At 33.2% G+C, this 23,890-nt stretch overlaps 2 protein-coding genes across 2 annotated transcripts; both read right to left on the bottom strand.

Moving 5' to 3' along the window:
• Nucleotides 1-9,017: 9,017 nt before the first annotated feature.
• LOC134721108 (uncharacterized) lies at nucleotides 9,018-13,966 on the bottom strand. The gene is made up of 3 exons (XM_063583854.1): nucleotides 13,647-13,966; nucleotides 11,642-11,673; nucleotides 9,018-10,127 (listed from the first exon to the last, which is right to left on the bottom strand). Exons 1-3 carry the CDS (start codon nucleotides 13,668-13,670, stop codon nucleotides 9,200-9,202), a joined length of 984 nt encoding a protein of 327 aa, XP_063439924.1. The 5' UTR covers nucleotides 13,671-13,966; the 3' UTR covers nucleotides 9,018-9,199.
• Nucleotides 13,967-21,662: 7,696 nt separating this feature from the next.
• LOC134722484 (uncharacterized) lies at nucleotides 21,663-23,890 on the bottom strand. The gene is made up of 2 exons (XM_063586106.1): nucleotides 23,465-23,890; nucleotides 21,663-23,423 (listed from the first exon to the last, which is right to left on the bottom strand). Exons 1-2 carry the CDS (start codon nucleotides 23,888-23,890, stop codon nucleotides 21,663-21,665), a joined length of 2,187 nt encoding a protein of 728 aa, XP_063442176.1.

Raw genomic sequence — 23,890 nt, 5'->3', positions numbered from 1 at the left:
ATACACGTGTGTTTTAGATTTGAATGTTGATTACATGTGATAAGGTTTGAAAAGAAAAATAACTAAATACTATTTCAGGAGGAAAGGCTCTTAGATAGTATGCACCCTAACAATCACTGTATCACACTTAGTAAAGTAGGTAGTTGCACGATAATTTTGATACCTGATTAAGATTGCTGATCACGTGACAACTGATGTTAATAATTTAGAACGAGAGGTTTCATGGAGCACTCTGAATACCAAGTAATATAAGTAACGTTGTTTTAAGAACACTTTTAGGTATCAAACACAGTGAAAGAAAATAAATTTCAAATGAATATAGAACACACCTATGATTGTTCAGAATTTCCACTTAGGCACTTAATTGTCAGGGCTATAAATCAATCAAATTAAGGTCATCACTCAAGAAATTTTACGGTTGCCATCATGAGCTGATTGGCCATTATGACAAAAGTGTGTCAGAAATCATATCTGATATTCTTCCTCAGTCATAATAACCTTTCTTCGAACTGTACAGAGAAATAACACGACGGGTGCCGTATACGGTGTAGGTAATGCTTACTCTTCCCTGAGACTACTATGTTATAGTAGTCTCAGCTCTTCCGGAGCACCTGATTTCACTCCCGGTTGTTAGTGGAATTCGTGTTGTTTTTTAATTATTATTTACAACCGTTGATGTGAATGTCCTTTGGTTTTCTGAGTCTTTGTTTACTCCTTGGTTTTGATTGTTATTGTCTTATTTTGTAATGAAGTAGTTCATTTTGATGGAACGACCTGACAAATAAATATTAGTTGAATATTTGGTGAAAATTAATATATAAAATATTTGAAGATTTATAATTTATCATGAGAACAATATTTCTCATGACTATTGCACATCTGTATATAACTGTTGCGTTTATTTACATTCTTAATATACAGTTTTATAAGTCAAAAACAGGGAAATCTATAGTTTTCTAATATGAATTATTTCGAGTACTTTGTACAGGTATTGTCATCTTAAATGAATAGAGTTATCTTTCTTTGTTTATATTAAATGAATATAGCTATTTTTGTTTTCGCTTTATCGGTTTGATGAAATTTAGTACGGTGACCGAGTAAGGAAAAGTCGCTTATGTTCTTATTCATACTTCAAACGAACATAAAGCATTTACAAAGTAAAAACTCAACACAATTTTTGGTTATCAGCTCGCCCCGACAGCACAGAAAGCTTATTTTTATTATAAACAATAAACAAATGTCCAATTTGCTGTCATCGACCGCTGCCATCACATATAAACACAATCTACAATAGAAAAATGTTCTATAAGTTGAAGAAAAAATCTTTTCGATTTTCATACATGTATTTTATCAACTATTTTCTACATAACATATTGAATCACATTCCTATTAAGTCTTAATAAAAGGGGTGGGTGGGTGGGAAACGAACCTTTCTGTCGGATAGGCGAACCTCGAATGACAATTCTAGACTATCTTATTATAATTTTAGCGCTAAAATTCTAGCATGAAGTTATCATGATTGATATTACTTAAACCGGTAATAACTTACTGATAGTCCAATCAAATTAAACATAAACATGTTTTGATTTTAAAAACACACGTGTTAAAAGTAAACAAATACACGTGTTCCCGAGTAACTGTAGGTGTCATACCACCAGTTACTCCCTAAAATTTAGAACGTATGTGAAAGTAGGCCTACTCGGATAAAAAATAGTGCATTTGATGTCATTGTTTACTTAAACTAACCAACAAATTGGCAGAAATGAAACTTTTGGTGAAAGAGAAATATGTTAAGACCATTTTGAGCTAAAATTTACTTGTTTATGAGTTTGCATTCAAAATTGAGGATTAATGCACTCCATAGTATACTAATTTAAGATTTCAAGAAAACCAGGGGTTATTTTTAGCGGTACCTCTATTCGGAAGACCTTTTGTTTTTTATATGATTTTAAACACCTGTTGAAAATTGGCATGTAGAAAGCTGATACATGTGCAATTCAGAATATACCTGGTTTCTATGAAGTTAAACTTAAGGTAAAATATTTAGAAAGCTGTGAAAATTGTAAAATTTGGTTGAATAGATAGGGACTTTTAATTGGTGGTATGACACCTTAAAAAATATTTGTTCCGGCGTGACATTTGTTCCGCCGGAACAAATTTGATATAAAAAATATGTTCCACCGGAACTTATGTCACAGAAAATATGTTCCAGCACTATAAAATTTGTTCCGGAACTATTTTTTTAAACAAGTGTGAAATAAGTTCCGGAACAAAAATTACAGCACCATGAGTTTTGTTCCAATACTAAAATTTAAAAGAAAAGGTGAAATAAGTTCATGTGATAGTAGTTTTGAACAAAGGTATTTTAAAGAAATCAATGAAAATGTTTTGCTCGAACCTATTTTACAGAAAATAAGTACTGTGCTTGAATGGGGTACGTTTGCAATTGAATGCATGATTGTAGGATGAAGATAAGAGATAAAAGCGATGATAATGTATCATAATGTACTTAGCTATGGTCATTGCAGTTTTTAAAGAGTGTGTCTTTTGTTTCTTTGTCTTTTAAAATAATTGATCAGTCACTTTGTCCTTTTTTAAAAAGTACAAATGTTCACTTTTAACTATGATACCTTTTTTGGGGGAATGACTTTTATTATTATTTCTTATTCTTCTCTTTCCTTGTTCATAATTGTCATTTTTAGAATTATTAATTGAGTATGTTATTTAACTTTTGCTGAACTCCACATGATCCACATTGGATGTTTACACTTTTTATTTATTACATTATCAATATAATACAGACTAAATACATGTTTTTTCTAATGACTTTAAACTGACTGATGACAAGTGCTCAGTATATAAGATAACTTGTTTAACCAGTGGAACATATTTCATAGACAAGGAACTTATTTCACCAGGTGAGGAACAAATCTCACAAATCCAGAACTTATTTCACCAGGTGAGGAACAAATCTCACAAATCCAGAACTTATTTCACCAGGTAAGGAAAAAATCTCATAAACATGGAACTTATTTCGCTAGGTAAGGAACAAATTTCACCAACCCAGAACTTATTTCACCAGGTAAAGTGTGGAACTTATTTCATATAGATGGAACAAATTATATTGAAATTGTCTGTGTAAAAAGTTCTCCCAGAACATATTACCTGTGAAATTAGGTCCACTGGAACTTTTTTCACAGGAACAAATTTTGGCTCACATAACCATTATAAATACATTTGATTAAGGAGTTTAATTGTTATTCGGACTATACGGCTATAAATCACAGTATTGGTAGATCAAAGGTTAAAGTTAACATTTTGACTTGTCGTCAAAAAAAATCGTACGGTGCAATTTTCGTAAAATGGACTTTGAAGTACGTTAGTTTACTTAAACAAAAATTCGACTTAGAAAAGTTTTGAGGTCTTACTACATTGTAAAAGTCATCCGTTTTATGATTTCTGTTGTTATATTCATTGTTGGTACAACTTATTTTAACAATTTCAAATAAGTTTAGCAAAATTAATTCGTTATTAAAGAGTTCATGTAAAAGATTACCAACGCGAATATTTGCATCTAATAGAGTTTGTTTCAAATTATTTTTTTATTTTTTTTTTCTAACGCAAAATGTCAAATAATTAACATTTATATGATATTTCATACCTTTATTAATCAATAATATTACATTCATTTATCTCAGAAGCATTATTTCAGCCATTTAAGCCAGACACATGTCCTAATGCTCATATGACGGAGATATGTGAAGCTCATATGCAGCCTCTTATAGATACATATATAAGCAATGGGGATGTGATGTATCACTTACATTCAAATACTATGATGTTTTCCTTGAAGCAGTATACATTTTGCTTTCAAATGTTAGTGCAAAATGAGAAGGAAATGATCAATTCCTTCAGATCGTCATGCCAAATGTATCCTTATTATTTGTGTAACCAAACGTACCAATTAATGAAGGTGGATTTACATACTCAATATCCTTCAACTTTCTGAGAATTTTATAGATGGCTACTTTGCTTTAAGACAGACTCCTTGACATTTTAACGGTACATGGGCCGTTATAAAAGCCCAAGGTGATCAGGTGGCACTGTAGGTATAACAAATCAAAAGTCAGCGCCTATTAGATTGACCCTTACTAGAGATTTCTAAGAATCCCTTAGTCGTGTAAAGCTAAACAAAGGCTGGAATTGCTGCAAATAATGCGAATTCACAAGAGGAAACAAAATCAATAGCAATGAAAAGCGATGAAGAACATGTTGTTACCATTATGAACTAGTTGAATGATCCATGAATGATCCGTTTGATATCTTCTCCATGTCTTATTAATATCCATCTAGAATGCATGCTACAAGAGATATTCGATTTCTTTGCTCACAACTGTAGACGAAGGCTTGAACATGTCTAAACATTGCATCACTAGTGTTTTTTCTTTAAATCCAGTCAAGGAGTTTTTATAGTCCGATATCAAAGTCAAAACTAAAAACGTTTGAACACATGACCACAAAAACATACCTTAAATATAAATCGGGGGAAATACTTTTAGGTCACATAAATCCATAACTTGTATTTGGACATGCACTGATTTTGGAAAAATGTTGAGATGATGTTACCATAAAACATGTTCTGTCGCACCCTTTAGGTCCCATTCGAATTTCCTTTTTTTTGCAAGATGAAGGCACCATAAGAAAATTATGCAAGTCTTATTTGGTGAAGCAGTATGAATCTGTATTGATATTAAGAATCCACCAAAGTGTATCAGATTATTGAGGGGAGAAGTATTCCTGACTGCAAAACTTTGAAATATCCCCTATGAGTCCACCTGATGTGAAATTGTCAAAGACATATATATTAACACTGTTAATGGCTGACGTAGCTTGCTTAACACTCAATATGAGATCTAGGTCGATACTCACTGTCTTAAACTATTAATATTAATTCCAATTCCAATACTTAAAAATATTATTATTATAAACTTTGACACGAAGTTTATAGAAATGCGAAAGAGCGGAAGAACAATCATAATGCCTCTAATACAAATGTGATTGGTCTGTGTGTTCACAACTTTAAATATATGACACATTCAAGCGAGTTGTGATTGCGTTGTGATTGCAGATGGGGAACATTAGCTGTGTAAAGGATGGGCGGAGATTTTCACCTATTCACTAACTATGTCTGTTTTTCCCAACAATTTGTTAACTATGAACTGCTGTACATGCAGTTGCAGGATGAGACTCTGTTTGGAGTAGGTAAACACACTGTTTACAAGATTTTGATGGACACGCACGACTATTTCAGTGGTTTTTAGAGTTTCGGTAATATTGACAAAGATAAACCCCCTGCTTTGGCATGAACGTTAACTTCAAAGCTTTATGATCAGAAAACTCTCTTTAAAACTTGCCAATAGTAAAGATGTAAGTTTATTCGGATCACCTCCCTGTTAGGCGACAGTGAAACAGCATGTTTCACGTATTACGTTTCAAACTAAAAATTTGGACCGCATTACACATTGCTAAACCTCTATTCCGTCAATTTTACAATACGGTTGGGGAAAGTTATATGATTCATTACACCCCGTGTATTTTAAAGAACATATGTCAGCAGAATTCCAGCAGGATCTTGTGTTTTCATTGAAGAGAAAATCTTTATGTAAAAAAGTCAGGTGTTTGTTCATAACAAACCCTACATGTCCGGAGCTTTGCTACTGTAAAGGGTCAGCATTATGTAGAAATTTTAAATCATGTTCCTTGACAGATGAACCAGAAGATACTTAGTATAATTCTATTGTGTGGATCTCTTTGATTAGATTTTTGAATTGTAACTGTTTTGAGTGCTTTTTGGTTTTAATGAATTATATGAATGAGCTTAGGCAAAATATGCCTTCATTATAAAAGGCTTCTTTCGGTAAAATAATAATATTTATCTTTTATTGATGAGGTTGAATGTCAGTCTGCAAGGTTATAACTGTAATGTTAACAGAAATTGTGTAGAATAGATCAAGTGTTTGAAAAACGCAAATTACAAGAATAAATCGATTTCCTAATTCATTTTTTTTTTACATTTTTGAAATAATTTATTTGTATTTGATTTGAAAACATGTCTGTTTCTGAAATTTAACCTCAATTTGTGTATATATCTTCAAATTTAAAAAGTATGGAAGAAAAAAGGAAAACACAAAATTTGATCTTTGACCTTATTTCATGCAAAACTGTTACCACATTTCTTTTTGACGACATCGATAATATAAAAGTACTCATTTTTCCGAATCCAATGATATATAATATAGCCATATAGTATGTTTGACGATTAAATATAAAAAATAGTGGGTCTGGTCACCGTACTAATTGGGCAGCGGTATACCAAGTTGTTCATTTTTTTGTACTGATTATTTCAATTCATAGTGCATTGATCTGAGGTATTTATTTTGTTGTACGAACTAAACAACCTCGTTGCATAAAGCTCTATATTATACCTGTAATATATAGGTGGACTAAAAGATATATATATTTAATCGAATTATTCGAATCATTTCACAGTTTCCATGCTTAGCATTAGTCTTCTGTTTTTGTTTATTGAATGTGTATCAAACCTATTAATATCATTATTAAAAAAGATTTCAACTTACGTTTGTTCATTGAATAAGTGTCAAACATATAATTATTAGATTAAATAGCAAGATTCCAACTCGATCAGTCAAAGTTTATCTAAAATGAATTTTGCTATCTTTTATTCATATATATAGATCTTTGCGTATTGAGATCGTGCTTTGGCTTTCAATTAATTGAGTTTGAGCGTTCCCGAAGAAGGTAAATAAAAAGAGCGCATCGGACTCACGAACAGATTGATATATAGACAATAATAGTTCATTGGCTTGACATATCAACGATATAATATGTGCCGAGCACAACCTCGCTTTTCCCCGTTTGAAAATCCCATTTACAAGCTGATTCGCTCTTTTCGTGACAGTCTAGCAGTTGGTCGTAACGTGTTTCGGAATGTTTTGGACTCTTTCACAACCTCTTCCTTTGTTTCATCCCATATGTTTCTTTTCTTTTTAGATCTTACTATGAACGCTACCGTTGTTGTATAGGGGAAAGGTATTTTTTTTATCTTAGAGTTTTACTGTGTCATATAGTGAGGTAGACAGCCTTTTCCAACACAATATCCGTTATTAGACGTCTTATCATTGGACGGAGGTCGCTCAACCACAATGATTGGGTCATGGTTTAATACCTGGCATGTCTTTAAGACGAATCGTTTCTAATGCTTAGTTTCGATTTCTGATTGTTTCATTTGTAAAATATTTAAAATAACACATGAAAGTCATGAAGACTTGATGAAGAAAAAAAAATGTATCAAACAGATAAATATAAAATGTATACTTGGTGAAAGGTTAGTTCGAGTCAGAACTAAATTCAGTTGAAGTGTGTAATATTTGAGAGCAAATTTGAATTACAAGCAATAATAGCTTAAGACTTCGTTAACATATTAAATATACTTTTCAATCATGGTAATATAATGGTTGATATCATAACATCTATTCAATGATTTGACAAGTTAAAATATTGCCTTGTATTTCAAAAATTGGGCTTCATACATACAATACAACGTACAATTTATGAAGCAGTCACGAGTTACAGAAATGCTTCCCAGTAAGGATTCAAATTCCATTACACACGATACATATTTGATATTAACACAGCAGGTACCATTTTTTTGGTTTCTGTAATTTTTTTCACGAATCTATGCATTATTCTTGATAATAGTGATGTTTTTGTCCCAAGCGGATAACCCTGACCTCACAACCTTTTAGAACTTTTGGTCCTCGGTGATCTTCAACTTGGTAGTTGTTATGGATTTCAAACTTTTTACATCTGAGCATAGTTTTGTGTGGACGTAGCGCGCGTCTGGTGTATAAAAGTATTGTTTAACCTGTTACCTTTTGATGGCTTTTATTCGTTTGTTTCTCTGTCCTATATTTTCTCCCATTTATCTGTTTATTTATTGTAACCCTGTCGTGTAATGTTGTCATTTTAATGTTATAATTAACACTGCCATTAAAGCGGGAGGTTTGACATGCCACAAAACCAGGTCAAACCCCCATTTTTTCATTAAATGCCCTGTACCAAGTCAGGAAAATGACCATTGTTACATTATAGTTCGTTTCTGTGTGTGTTACGTTTCGGTGTTGTGTCGTAGTTCTCTTATATTTGATACGTTTCCCTCAGTTTTAGTTTGTAACCCGGATTTGTTTTTTTTTCTATCGATGTATGAATTTTTATCTGCGGTATACTACTGTTGCCTTTATTTATAGCTATTTAAAAAAAAAAGAGCTTGATAAATTGATAGATGACTGACGGGCGTTGCCCTCGTGCTGTCTTTTGTTATTGTTGTCGCGGGGTTGCTGGGACAGTGTCTCGTCGGTGCAGATTTCAGATAACTATATAGATCATATAGATATATATGCAGCCTTATTCTCAACATTTAAGTGACCGAATATTTAGTTTTAATAACTGCCCGAGTCCCTTCTCAGAACCAAATGGTCTACGTCCCCAATAACACAATATTGACTGCAGTACCCCTATTTTTGACATTTGTTCCTATAATGTCTGTTTGTTTTGTTCACACATCGTTGTCAATAAAATAGAATTTGATGCAACTGTCGTACAAGTGAGAGATTAGCTAGATTTAAATCCAGGTTTAATCTACCATTTTAAACAAAAGAAAATGTCTGTACCAAGCCAGGAATATGACGGTTGTTATCCATTCGTCGGATGTGCTTGGGCTTTTTATTTTGCCATTTGATTAGGGACTTTCCTTAATGAATTTTCCTCGGAGTTGATTTTTTTTTTTTTTTTTAACTTTTTACAAATAAAATATTCTAGATGTATATATATGTACGCATTTAATGCTTCATAAGTATATCCAAGGAAAATAGAGATTAAAAAGTATCCATAGATTAAATTATTCTTTATCAGGACAAGACAAGTCATATCAGTCTATTCATATTTCCCCCCTTTAAATCAAGGTACTATATATTTTATTTTAAGGAAACATTGCCCATCTATCACATACATGTAGAACATTTAAAAATTTAAAAATACATGTTCTGATTAAGTTGACAACATGCAAAATTATTATAAAAATAACTTTATTTTTAATTTAATGCTAGTAACTTTGTTGTCTTTATGCAGTAATTTCTAAAACAGCATGTCTGGTAGATTTCGTTCGCCTTCTTTTTCCAGAGGAGCTTGTTGCTGATCTGGTAAATCTAACAGATTTAGAGTCCCCTGATTTAGGAGGTTTACTCGAATCATTTTGTTTATGTCCACTTAGACTCCTAACTTTAGCCATTTGAGTTATGAATGGAGTAAATGAATCCTCGTCATCACTACCACCTAGTTTTTCTATAGTAAATTGCTCATTTTCAGGTTTAAACTCTAATAAGTTTGTTCCATTTACTGGTGTGTTCGATTTGGCAGAATTTGGTTTCATATTTATATTGTCAATTGTGTGTTCGGGTGTCAACCGTGGCTTGTGATAAGACCACCCAACCTGTAAATCTGCCTTTTCACGTCTCGTTAGTCTTACACAAGGTCGTACAGTGCTTTCAAACTTCATAGGTTCCTTGTCATCTGTTGCTTCCTCCCAAACATTCTTTTTATTGCTGGTTTTCACTGTAAAAGCGTCAATAGTAGTTAATAGCGAGGGTGTGCGCACTTTGGAACGAAGTTGCTTCATGTAATGTGGAGAATTTTCTGGGTCTAAATAGGTGTCGTCTTCGTCATCACTGTATGCTAATTTCACAATTTTCCTAATGACTTCCGGTGATGGCGGTCTTTCAACTAATATAATAGGGTCATAATTTAAAACTTGACACTTTTTGACGAAATATTTCTTTTTCTGTTTCATTTCTATTTCCATCCGTTTAATTTGTGAATTGATATATTTTAACTGTTTAGATAATTCTCTGTCTTGTTTAGAATTTACATCGACTAAGGTAGTTCCATATTTGCTGACTCCAGGATTTCTAGCACCGTCCATAGCCTTTTCCCGCTCTAACATTGCTCGTCTGCTGGTGAAGTTCGCGAACTTGAGACTACGCTCCATTGATCTAGAGGAAAATAAGATTTATTATATTCTAAGGAAACTTAAATAATAAAGTGTAAAATAAAGTGGTAGTATGCATTAATAGGCAAGCGTATGACCTTCAACAATGAGGAAAACAAATATTGTATAGTTGGTTATTAACGTCACGACATGAAAAATATGAAACATTCCAAACAAGAAAACAGTTACCAAAAACCCTTAACCGGTATGACAGACATTCGTTTTTGGCATGAATGTTGAAATTGTAGGTAAAAACATAATAAATTCGCTCATTGAAGAAACATATAAATGTTATTTTGCACTTGCTACGAAACAGAAGAAAGGGTGGTAGCCTCGTTCTGTTCTCTGTTATATTTAATCTCGTAAAAATAAAATTTGTTCCAGCGATGTACAAATATAGTAAAGAACGACGAGAACACATTTGACAACTCATTCTCAAAATAGCAATATAGTTCCACGCTTTGGAAAGGCACAATTAAATGTTGGGGCTAAATTCTTGTTTTAAATATCAACTTCCATTTAAAAAAAAGTAAAATAAATCATTTCCTGTATGTGCCAAATAATCATTATTCGATTTCTGATTTCAAAATAATCTAGGCGACGATAATCACAGATATATATATGCAGTCCTCCTTGCTTTTCTATGCAAGCACAAAGAACAAAAAATTGTTTTGTTCGTTATACTAACCATATTGATATATTCAATCAATTCATTTAACTTATACCATTGGTAAATTATTATATATCATTGTATAAAATGTTTATGAAATTTTACCCGCATTCAAACATTGTATGCCGAGTCATTTAAAAGTTAAGTTCTCAGCGATATTAGAATTAAATGCAGAGTGTCGTGTGTAAAGTTTACCATAATATAATATTAATTAAATACCAATTAAAATGATAAAATGAAAAATGTTTTATGCGGCTTTTCGTCAGTCATGTATTATTGACAAGAAGTCAACAGTAGTTAAAACATGATATACAAGTAAATACGGTGGCATATTTATTGTTGTATTTTCACGAAATTCTCAGTACGTATATTACTATGTATATTTGAAGTATAACTACTATCAAGTATTTTCTCGACTGCTTCGTCTATTTTGCCACTGGACTTTAAACCACTAACAATCAATCAATCATATTTTTGTCATAGCCTCTTGACATCTATGGTATTCCGCTTATGTTTATGCATGTTATCTGCGATGTTTCCTCCTTTTTTTCTGCTGTGCATGCACTGATTGTTTTGTCATGGATGGATATCACTTTGTTTCATTATTATCTAACAACTTTTGCAAACTGATTTTTTGTTATCAATTTAAAGCTTATTCCAATAAACGCATTCCCGATATTAATTTCATTTTCAACCATACCATTTCAAAAACCGGTGTTACATTTATTTACCGAAGAAACCGACAAAAAGTCCGGAAATATGTAACTTGAGTGAAATTCAATATAATTCAATTGTCTTTATACACATGTAATGAAATAAATTTAAAAAAAAAATCTAGCTAAACTTACCTGCTTTGTCTCTTTGGTTGCTGTCTAGCAAACTACAAGTACAAATGAAACTTGATTTAATTGAGAAATAGTTTGTCTCAATATATTTATGCATGTTACCTAGAAGCAAAGTAGAAATCGATTCTTTCCAAAACAAAATAACATAAATGGCCAATTTTCATTTCATTTCAGACAGCAAATTTTCTGTTCGATTATTTCGATTTTTATTGAAACTGTTTTCCGGTTGGTCTTATTTAATATCAAATTCTACCAAATAAATTCCACCTTTTATAACTCTTACTGTGAAAGATTTTTAATCAATAGTTGTATATTTCTATAACAGTAGGTAATAGGATATGTTAATCTGAAGAATCAATTTCCCGATATTTCTATTCACATACTTATAACAATGATTCATTTCTATCTAAACTTTATCACGAGTAAATCTAAATCTTTCACTAAAATCAAAATATTTATATATGCGAACAAATTTATAATTTGAAAAAGTTTCTTTAATAAATATTTTTTATCAACTGGTACTCAAGTTCAGTAGAGAACAAAAGTGACTAAGTTAAGTACTAATTTGAAATTTGGCAGCACACAGCAGACACATGCTTCTTTAAAAGAGGGGGGGGGGATACTAAAAGAACATTCAAACTCATAGATCGAAAATAAACTGACAACACCATGGCTGAAAAAGAAAAAGACAGACAAACAAATAATAGTACACAAAAACAATGTAGATAAAGCAACACTAACACAATCAAAACTTGTGGTGATCTTGGGTGCAATACATCAACTTGTGGTGATCTTGGGTGCAATACATCAACTTGTGGTGATCTTATGTGCAATACATCAACTTGTGGTGATCTTAGGTGCAATACATCAACTTGTGGTGATCTTATGTGCAATACATCAACCTGTGGTGATCTTATGTGCAATACATCAACTTGTGGTGATCTTAGGTGCAATACATCAACTTGTGGTGATCTTAGGTGCAATACATCAACATTTTGTTAGCATCAAAACCAAAAAGGACTTAAATACAATAGCTAAAACTGTCAAACAAAATGTTAACTTTGACACTAGCTTAATAAAAGGAGATATGATTTATCATTCCAATTCTAGTCACCATAACCCCATCCTCTTTCCCGCAATTATGTTCATTGATTAGTTTATAATTACACCAGTAACACGACGGATTATCCACGAAGAGCAGGAACTGTTTATCCTCCCAAAGCACAATACCGGTTTGTGGTGGGTTTCGGTTGCTAAATCTTTAGTTAGTTTTTTGACATGGCGTTGTCAGTTTTCATCGATTTTATAAGTTTGAATTTCTCTATGATATCTTCGGCTTCTCTTCATCTTCTATATATGCTTTAACGACCAAAATAATCAAACTTGTGTTTGTTATACTCTGTTCTTTTCAGTTGGTTAAGAGAGATAAATGAGAAAGGATGAGGAATACAGTCCCAGTAAAGGAGGCGTTCAGGAGACAGATAGAGATAGTATGGAGGAAGAAGAAAGAAAAGGCAGAATTATGATGATTGATGTGAAGGAGAGAGAGAGAGAAACTTCATGTTTGTTCATTTAATTACTATCAAATTGTTTTGAAGAATTGCTTTATCGTTGTCAAGCTTGTGAAATTCTTTGCGTAATTAAAGCCATCTCTTAAGTTTCGGGCGCCTTTTGAAACTAATAGTGCATTGACGTTACAATTGTGCATATTGCTTACTGCAAAAACGAGAGAAAATACCAAAGCGGCAACCAAAAGCAACAAGCCAAAGCAAATAGACTCGACAAAAACACACAAAAAGACAGAAACACAAACCACAGTGATCAGAAAATAATTAAAAAAAAGTAATAGTAACCTCATCTTTTACCCAGACCAAGGATAAACTCGGGGGAAAAAATCGGAGTTAACCAATGGAACAAAAACAAATGCACGTTGATTTATGTGTCATTCTTGCTTGATTGACATAATCAAACATCTTGAAAGCTATATTATAATGTAGGAATGATTTACCTTTAGTTTTCTGATGCTTGCCATTCTTCCTTCCTGTTATCCGGTAGTAAGATAAGTTAAAATTCTCCGATTCTCACGGTTGACAATGGATTCAGTGGCTCTATCGTTCTAAACAGTAAATAATCCTTTCTGCATATGATTTATACATTTCTGACGGATAAAATCTTTATCTCGTACTAGAGACAATTTAATCTAATTTTTGTGTCATTTTAGTATCGATCAAGGTAGACATAGGAGTCGTTAGCAACCAACAACTACCTTTAACTGAAGTGTAGGATGTTTTAAATCATATCTCATTGGGACAGTTCAACCGTCACAATAATTCAGTAATAAATAGATCTGCTCCAACTTCTTGTATACATTTATATTTAAAATTTAAATTTATTTAAAGGTCACTTTATTCATTTATCGAATTTAAAATTCTTAACGCTAAATTTATCGTCATTTCACAAGTTTTTGATGTTTTGATTAACTTTATAGCTGTAATTGGATTTATTCGATAGACTGTTCATGGCGATAAGCAAGTGCATTACGATCGCAAACCGTTCACGTGCAATATGTGCATTACTGTATTGAATGTCTGCATCAAATTAATCCGACGTTGAGGTGCAAAGTCCTTAAATTCGTCAATAATAAATTTGACAAGGCAATAGTACTTCTTATTACCATTTTATGGATATATTATGGTTATTTTACAGGATTTTTAAATTAATACCATTGAAAGCATTGAAATTTCTTTCAGCTACAATCTCGTTAAATCGGAATACTTTAATCTGAATTCTCATAACATGTCTGTATCCGAAAATTTGCCGATCTGTATGTTCAGGTATATTTCCCCAATTTTCTTTAAGGTGTAATACCACCATTGATTTCACCTACAAGTTTTTGTTAAATTTGAAATTTTCCAAAACATGTTCCGAGTTTATCGTTGTTCCAAATAAAGAAATTCAGGACACGATTTAAGTTTTATCCTGAATGCTATAGATATTAGACAAAATTTCACGCAATATTTCATTGCATATAGAAAAATAGCCATTGCTGGAAATTAACCAATTGAATGTTCACCTCTTTTATTTATATGTACAAGCTTTGGTAACCATGTAACCTCAAGTTTTAGAAATATTCTATAGAAACACTAAATAAAACAAAATAATGGTGCTTTTACACCTCCAAGATATATGTTTATGACTTAGACCAGTGGCGGATCCATAAATTTTCATAAGTGGGGGCCCACTAACTGACTAAGAGGGGGCCCGCTACAGTCACGCTTCAGTGATTCCCTATATAAGCAACTTATTTTTTCCCAAAAAAGGGGGGCGGCCCCCCTGCCCCTCTAACATCCGCCTCTGTAGACATTTGTTGCTGCAATGAAATGTAGAATTAATTTTCTACAACTGTCAAATTCAAGGGAATATTTTTTCTATCTTTTTTTTTGTGTGTAGAACTATGTATAATGATTTGGTGGTAATACACCTTATTACAATACAAAGTAAAATTTAGTTTCAAATTCAACCAATGGCAATCATTCTGTAAGCTTTATAGTCAACTTTATTGCAAAAAACATGAAACCCTGACGGGTTAAAATGCAAAAATAGTACATTGTCTATTGACAAGAAACATAATTTTACATGATACATGTTTTTAAAAAGTGAAGTTGATATTAATAACATATATCTATATATATATATATATAATTGACATATGTGGACCTTATTTTCGCAATTCCACAGATTGCTTTATATAATCTACAATACTAGACAAAATATCTTTAGATGGGATCTAGAATAGTTTTAAGTTTAGAGTTTGAGTCAAGCTGGTTAAAATTAGGATAATGGGTTTTAATTGCATTTATAAGGGAATGTCTTGCATTACTGTTAATTTGACAATGAAGGAAAAAGTGTTCCTCATCATCTAAAATTTTACAAACTTAGCACAGTCTGTGTTCTCTTTGAATTTTTTTTATAACGTCCTAATTCAATTTCCAAATTATGATCACTTACACGTAATTTTGTTAAAAGCTGACGACTATACCAATGATATTAATCCTCTGTTAATACCAATGATATTAATCCTCTGTTAAAAGAAGCCTATGAATTAAATAAGTCCCTGCATAATGATGGTTTTCATAGTTGGTATACATTTGCTCTAAATATTTTTAAAGAGACTGGATTAAATGCTAAAGATTTTAAAACTTGTGATAAACCATACAATAAAATTAAATATTCCTTAAAGATGAAGTTTAAACAGGTATCACATGAATTTTATACAAAAAAAGTCTTGAATAAACTTTCTTCTATAACAGACAGTTCGAAATTATTTCTATATAGTCAATTAAAAACTGAGATAAAAATTGAAAATTATTTATTAAAAGAATCAAATTTTAAAACCAGACAATTAATTTCTAAATTAAGGGTTAGTGACCATAACCTAGAAGTTGAAATGGGAAGATATAAAAATGTACCCAGAGATCAAAGGTTATGTAAACTTTGTAATAAAATTGATGATGAATACCATTTTTTACTATACTGCAAACTAAACTCAACTTTAAGAGATTGCTTATTTTTAAAGATTAATAATTTAAATCCTGATTTTACAAATTATCAACCACTTTTAAAGCTAAAACAACTTTTAAATCCTAAATCTGAGCTTTTGACAGAAATTGGTGACTTTATAAAGCAATCATTAGAATTGCGAAAATGAGGTCCATGTCCATCAAAGGCTACATTAATTACCATTTATAACTATGGGTTTTTTTTATGTTTATATTTGTAATTCTTCACTGTCTGTATTAAATGTTGTATTTGTGTTTGCTTGACCCATATGGGTGTATTTTTGCAAATAAAATTATTATTATATTAAAATTGTTTAGATTGTGCAGGTAGTCCTCAAATTTGATTTCATTTTTAGGTTTACTATAAAGATAAAGTTTTGAACTGTTATCAATATTTGAAAGTTTTTGAAGAGTGATGTTATTATACTTTTCCTTCACTATACGTTTAAAAGTTTTTTTGAGTGATTTTTTTATAAGTTTAAAAGGTTTATCAAAATCAACATATTGTTCCTCATCAATATCAAATTCTTTAAAAATATGCTTGGCAAAAGTGTACCAAGTATATATTTCATCTTCAGACATAGGCTTATTTACTGCAAAAGCTTCTTTACAAGAGGGTTTCAGTCGGAAACCAGGTTGAAATAGAATAAACGAATCGAAGCTCTTTATTAAAGAAGGCGAAAAAAGACTACTGTATAGTTTACTATAGTGACAAAATTTTTAAAAGTTAATAGAAACAAACAAAATTGCATTTTTCTTCTCAATTACGAGGTGTTTTATTTTAAAAACACTATTTGCATAAGTTTTCAATTTATCTAGTACATAGTAAAGCAGAACAATTAGATATCAAGTCGACGACATGGGTATCTTTCAAGTTGGATGATGAAAATGTATAACCTCCTATTTTTTGGAAAAAATTACCACGGACGGAAAACATATTAATCTATTAGTTCAGTAATTTTCGTGTCTGCCCTTCCATTATGTGACTGAAGAAAAAAATACAAAAAAATGGGTAGCAATTGTATCGAAAAGAGAAAATCGAGGGCACCTTTTTATGTTAGGGCGTGTTTTAGTTAAGTATTTTGTCTTAATATCGTACAAAGTAAGAATATTTCATACATCGTTTCGCTTCAGATTCTATCATTTTTATATATTAAAGCTACAGGTTGACTTTATAACACCAACAAATCACAGTACTAAAAGATGAAATATATGGGTCAAGTGAAATACCTATCTAGTGAGTCACAAAATCAGAGAAGGTGTGTTCGAATAGCTATTTTTTTACTGAAAGTACTTGACGACAGTCTTTCAAGTTGGATGATGAAAATGCATATCTTCGAAAATTTCTAATTTTTTGTGTGTGATAACTAGGGTTTATAGTCATCATACACTATAAAAATCTAGTCTGCCCTTCCACGAAATATTTAAATAGGATTTTTTAAAATGTTTATGAAAATTCCACCTGACAACCGATCAGAAAATAGTTTTAAGTTGAATCATTGCAGAAAAGATTATTAACTGATGCTCATTAGCTAGTTGATACATTTGTCTTTGAAAATACAACTGACATATAAGGATCCAAATGATGCAATGTGGATGAATTTATTAGTTTCCAAGAGCAAACTTGGTAGCGCGTCATCCCAACAATGGCTTCTATTTCTACGATTGTGAAAATGAACTGGCGTAATGGGGAGATAATTTTGACGAAGTAGACTTCTGACTGGGTTTATTTCATGGCAGTTTATTCTACAAAAATATAATAAAACTTGAGTTTTAATAAAAGAGTCAAGTGGAAATCGTCCTAACTCAGACTTTGCAGCTATATTACATGAGGTTTTTTTTAATTCCAAGAACAGTTTTTCAAAATTTATGATGCACTTTCTCAAAGCTGAATCTATCTGTCAATGATAAAATATCACAGTTAGTTCCATGCAAAGTGGCTCTATTTATGGCTCTAAAAATTGAGTAATAATCTTCCATAAACCAGGGTTGAGTTCAATATCGTATCAGCTACGTAGTCTATAGCTGCGCGTTCAATAGTTAAAATCTACGTAGCACTACGTATAGCAGCTACGATATTGAACGCGGCCCAGATCTCGCTATTTATAATTCATGCGTGATTATCATTCGTCTCAACTCGGCCGATTTCATACCCTCATCTAAGATTAGATAGGAGGAGAGTAGCGGATTCTACCGAGGATTGCCGAATGTCGTGATTATATCGATATCAACCACTATTGCAAAGGCTTTATCAGGGACTGTGCAATATTTATCTGAGGGTGGGGCCGGTGCAAACATGGACGGGGCACATACTTTTTTTATGCAAATTATGAGCGGGGCGACAAGTTTTTTTTTAAGAAACATTTGGCGGGGCGCACACTTTTAAAACCCCTTTGCGTGTGCATAAAAAATAATTAAATCAGAGTAAAAAAGATTAAAACTATTTATTACAATCAAATTGAATAACAGCACATTTAACATATCGATGGCATGAGATAATGTTAGTTCATACACTTATATATTATCTGAATGCAACATGTTTAAAGGTCTAAATGTTCTTTTCAATACATATATTTGTGATTTCTGTGAGAAAAAAATAACTTAAAAAAAAAAAAACACAATGTAATCTAAAACAAATTAGCCTAATACAGTGCTTCAATATATTTTTGTGTGTTTATGCTTTTAATTATCATTTAAAAAAATGAAATACTGACCAACATATAAATATATAAAATGTTCATATACAATGTATATATAACCTATTTGTACACATGTACATATATATTGTACTCACATTTTTGTTTATAAAAGTAAAGGAGAATCAAAACATTAAACTCAAATGTATTAAAATGAAAAAAAAGAATGTTGAAACTAAAACAATGTAAAATAAGAAAAATAAATGTTTTGCACTTTAAAAAAATATCAAATTGCTTTTAATATAGTACATTATTATTATCTGTATAAATAAAATATCTGGAAAACTATTAACATTGGTTTGTAAATTAAACATAACATAACATATGGAAAATAAATGCTTGAACAAGTGAACATCAACAAAAGAGACAAGATGAAGGGGCTAAAGGATTTGAAGATTATGACTGGGTAGACATGTTTGAAAATAATAATATTGATAAACAAACAGTGTCTATTCTTGACAAATACATAATTCATAAACAGCTGGGCTATTTTAAATATAAGCATGAGAAGGTTCAGGCAGTTAAGAGAGCAATTGCATCAAATCTGGTAGTTGAGGAGGAGGAATTAGTTGATGATGAAAATGACGATCTTGTTATGGAACAGAATGAATCTGAATCTGAAATAGACACTGACGCTGGATCTGTCTCTGAAGCTGAATCGGACTCTGAACAAGATGCTATTAACCATTCTGCATGTTCTGATAGTGACATTGAAAGAGGGATAACCCCAGTGATAACAACTAGATCTAAAAGACAAATTCGTGTTCCATCACGATTTCATGACTTTTTTTAATAAGTAAACTGTTTTATAAAATACATCAAAAATGAGTTATCACAAGCCTGGTAGTTAGCACATATGTGTTGACACAATATATGAATGACATAGTTAAATTTATAAATTTACAGTTTGCAAATTTTGAATTCATTGAAAAATTAAGGATTTTCTTCCTCAGGCATAGATAATTCCTCAGCCTCATTTGGGATACTTTTTTGGTATTTTTGGTCCCCAAGCTCTTCAATTTTATACTTGATTTGGCTATTTCACAATTTTTTAAAATTTATATAGTTTTGTCAATATCTCAAAATAAATACTTCTTCAAAAGTTTATAAAACTTAGTAAAAATGTTGGGTAAACCCTTATTAAAGTTGAATTTCATAATTCCAAGGAAAGTATATCATGTATATCAATGAATATAAAAAAAAATGTATAGAAACATTCTAGTGGCAGTATAAAATATTATTTTCAAAACACAATTAAAATGTGTTATAAAATCTTTATAATATTGAAATATATGCATTTGAGTTGATATATTAACTCTGATATACATGTGTTATTGAATGTTGTGCATTTGAGTTAAAAAATATCATGTTTCCATATGTGTGTTTTATTTTTTTCAAGCGGGGCAAGGACTTTTTTTATAATTAATTGAAGCGGGGCAGGAACTTTTTTTTAAATAAATTTTGGCGGGGCATAAAGTTTTTTTTTAATAAATATTTGCTGTACACCGGCCCCACCCTCAGATAAATATTGCACAGTCCCTCAGACCCCTCGTTTGTTTCGTTTCACGTCATGTGACAAAATCTAGTTGAGCATTTTAGTTAGACTTGCTATATGTTCCTTCCTAATTTCCCCTTTTTATTTAAAGTTTACCCCTTCAACGAGTTCACTGTAATAGCTAAGAAATTGCCACCATCGACAATCAATATAATGGCATTTTTAGTAAACAAATAAATTAGAGAGAAAGATGTAAATTGATTGATTGATTCATGTTTGCTTAACGTCCAGTTGCAAATATTTCATGTATATTCCGGATGAGAACAAATCAACAATTAAGACGAAATGTAGGCTTTGTAATAGAGGTTTCGGAAATAGACTGTCGTGGGAAATGAGAGAAATGAGGGTATATTGGATATGGACAGAAATGTAGCCGTACAACAGGTCACCTACGGACCCCAAAAAGAGTTGCAAGGGTTCTTAACGTGCAAAGGTGGAGTCATCGTATTAAACGTCCCCATTCTGACCGGACTTGGCTACAAGTTTGTTAATCCCGCACAGCCAAACGGAAGCACTTTAGCTAGAATTTTACTGCCGGTCGGAGGAAGACTAATGGTGACCATACTTCTATACCCCCAGAAAGATATAAAAGAAAGGGAATTGTTAAGGGTACATTTTTCAATATCAATTACCATATTGACCTTCAACCGATGTAATCCCTCGATTTAATCTCTTGTGAATATATGCAGTTTTTTTGTGTTGTCTTAGGTACAATTTTTTCGATAGGCTTGTATTTTTTTTCTCCATTTGTTATATTGTTTACAGTCTTTTTGCTTATAGTTTTTTTTATTGCATCTTAATTGTTTGTAAGCTACTGTCATCGTAGTGGCATGTTCGGAGCATCAGAGTCTTGAAATAGTTTTCGGTGCTGTTAATGTTGCTCAAAGCTGAATGTTATATTTGTGGATGAACATTCGTCTTTAAATTTAATAGGTTGTGTGTCATTAAATCGGCCGTCTACCTTTGATTCACGTTATTTACAAACTTGCAAAAATATGTCGACGACCTACTATACTAAATGTATTTATACAATCATTTAAATATAAATAGATCCATTTAAATGTCATTAAAACTAATTATATCTAAATTCTTTCTTCTTATTTGCCAAAAAAATAAAAAAAAATATTGTCTCACGTCATTCATACTTATGTCATACCAAAAAAAGAACTATACAAATAATCTGTACTTTAATTGTTCTCTATTTCTTGGGATCTTTATATTTGAAACTTCCTCTGACTAGACTTCCGGTTCCAGAGGGTATCATCAGCACAGCAGCTAGTACTCTGACTAGACTTTAGGTTCCAGAGGGTATCATCAGCACAGCAGCTAGTACTCTGACTAGACTTTCGGTTCCAGAGGGTATCATCAGCACAGCAGCTAGTACTCTGACTAGACTTTCGGTTCCAGAGGGTATCATCAGCACAGCAGCAAGTACTCCGACTAGACTTTCGGTTCCAGAGGGTATCATCAGCACGGCAGCTTGTACTCTGACTAGACTTTAGGTTCCAGAGGGTATCATCAGCACAGCAGCTAGTACTCTGACTAGACTTTAGGTTCCAGAGGGTATCATCAGCACAGCAGCAAGTACTCCGACTAGACTTTCGGTTCCAGAGGGTATCATCAGCACGGCAGCTAGTACTCCGACTAGACTTTAGGTTCCAGAGGGTATCATCAGCAGAGCAGCTAGTACTCTGACTAGACTTTCGGTTCCAGAGGGTATCATCAGCACAGCAGCTAGTACTCTGACTAGACTTTCGGTTCCAGAGGGTATCATCAGCACAGCAGCTAGTACTCTGACTAGACTCTCGTTTCCAGAGAGTATCATCAGCACGGCAGCTAGTACCCCGACTAGACTTTAGGTTCCAGAGGGTATCATCGGCACAACAGCTAGTACTCTGACTAGACTTTCGGTTCCAGAGGGTATCATCAGCACAGCAGCTAGTACTCCGACTAGACTTTTGGTTCCAGAGGGTATCATCAGCACACCAGCTAGTACTCTGACTAGACTTTAGGTTCCAGAGAGTATCATCAACACGGCAGCTAGTACTCTGACTAGACTTTAGGTTCCAGAGGGTATCATCAGCACAGCAGCTAGTACTCTGACTAGACTTTCGGTTCCAGAGGGTATCATCAGCACAGCAGCTAGTACTCTGACTAGACTTTCGGTTCCAGAGGGTATCATCAGCACGGCAGCTTGTACTCTGACTAGACTTTAGGTTCCAGAGGGTATCATCAGCACAGCAGCTAGTACTCTGACTAGACTTTCGGTTCCAGAGGGTATCATCAGCACGGCAGCTTGTACTCTGACTAGACTTTAGGTTCCAGAGGGTACCATCAGCACGGCAGCTTGTACTCTGACTAGACTTTAGGTTCCAGAGGGTACCATCAGCACGGCAGCTTGTACTCTGACTAGACTTTCGGTTCCAGAGGGTATCATCAGCACAGCAGCTAGTACTCTGACTAGACTTTCGGTTCCAGAGGGTATCATCAGCACGGCAGCTTGTACTCTGACTAGACTTTAGGTTCCAGAGGGTACCATCAGCACGGCAGCTTGTACTCTGACTAGACTTTAGGTTCCAGAGGGTATCATCAGCACAGCAGCTAGTACTCTGACTAGACTTTCGGTTCCAGAGGGTATCATCAGCACGGCAGCTTGTACTCTGACTAGACTTTAGGTTCCAGAGGGTATCATCAGCACGGCAGCTTGTACTCTGACTAGACTTTAGGTTCCAGAGGGTACCATCAGCACGGCAGCTTGTACTCTGACTAGACTTTAGGTTCCAGAGGGTATCATCAGCACAGCAGCTAGTACTCTGACTAGACTTTAGGTTCCAGAGGGTATCATCAGCACGGCAGCTAGTACTCTGACTAGACTTTCGGTTCCAGAGGGTATCATCAGCACAGCAGCTAGTACTCTGACTAGACTTTCGGTTCCAGAGGGTATCATCAGCACAGCAGCTAGTACTCTGACTAGACTTTAGGTTCCAGAGGGTATCATCAGCACAGCAGCTAGTACTCTGACTAGACTCTCGGTTCCAGAGGGTATCATCAGCACAGAAGCTAGTACTCCGACTAGACTTTCGGTTCCAGAGGGTATCATCAGCACAGCAGCTAGTACTCTGACTAGACTCTCGGTTCCAGAGGGTATCATCAGCACAGCAGCTAGTACTCCGACTAGACTTCCGGTTCCAGAGGGTATCATCAGCACAGCAGCTAGTACTCTGACTAGACTCTCGGTTCCAGAGGGTATCATCAGCACAGCAGCTATTACTCTGACTAGACTCTCGGTTCCAGAGGGTATCATCAGCACAGCAGCTAGTACTCCGACTAGACTTTCGGTTTCAGAGGGTATCATCAGCACAGCAGCTAGTACTCTGACTAGACTTTCGGTTCCAGAGGGTATCATCAGCACGGCAGCTAGTACTTCGGTACTCAGTGACAT

Source organism: Mytilus trossulus, chromosome 6, assembly GCF_036588685.1.
Source record: "Mytilus trossulus isolate FHL-02 chromosome 6, PNRI_Mtr1.1.1.hap1, whole genome shotgun sequence".
Taxonomy (NCBI): Eukaryota; Metazoa; Mollusca; class Bivalvia; order Mytilida; family Mytilidae; genus Mytilus; species Mytilus trossulus.
The sequence above is the reverse complement of the archived record's forward strand: the minus strand, read 5'-3'. Positions and strand labels throughout refer to the sequence as shown.

What these genes read in the sequence shown, in the direction of transcription:
- LOC134721108 (XM_063583854.1), bottom strand. Translation starts at nt 13,670, where the DNA reads ATGGCAAGCATCAGAAAACTAAAG. An exon ending in CAAGCATCAGAAAACTAAAG is followed by an intron (nt 11,674 to 13,646) that starts GTAAATCATTCC and finishes TTGTACTTGTAG; the next exon opens with TTTGCTAGACAGCAACCAAA. An exon ending in CAACCAAAGAGACAAAGCAG is followed by an intron (nt 10,128 to 11,641) that starts GTAAGTTTAGCT and finishes ATTTTCCTCTAG; the next exon opens with ATCAATGGAGCGTAGTCTCA.
- LOC134722484 (XM_063586106.1), bottom strand. Translation starts at nt 23,890, where the DNA reads ATGTCACTGAGTACCGAAGTACTAGCTGCCGTGCTGATGATACCCTCT. An exon ending in GAACCGAGAGTCTAGTCAGA is followed by an intron (nt 23,424 to 23,464) that starts GTACTAGCTGCT and finishes TGGAACCTAAAG; the next exon opens with TCTAGTCAGAGTACTAGCTG.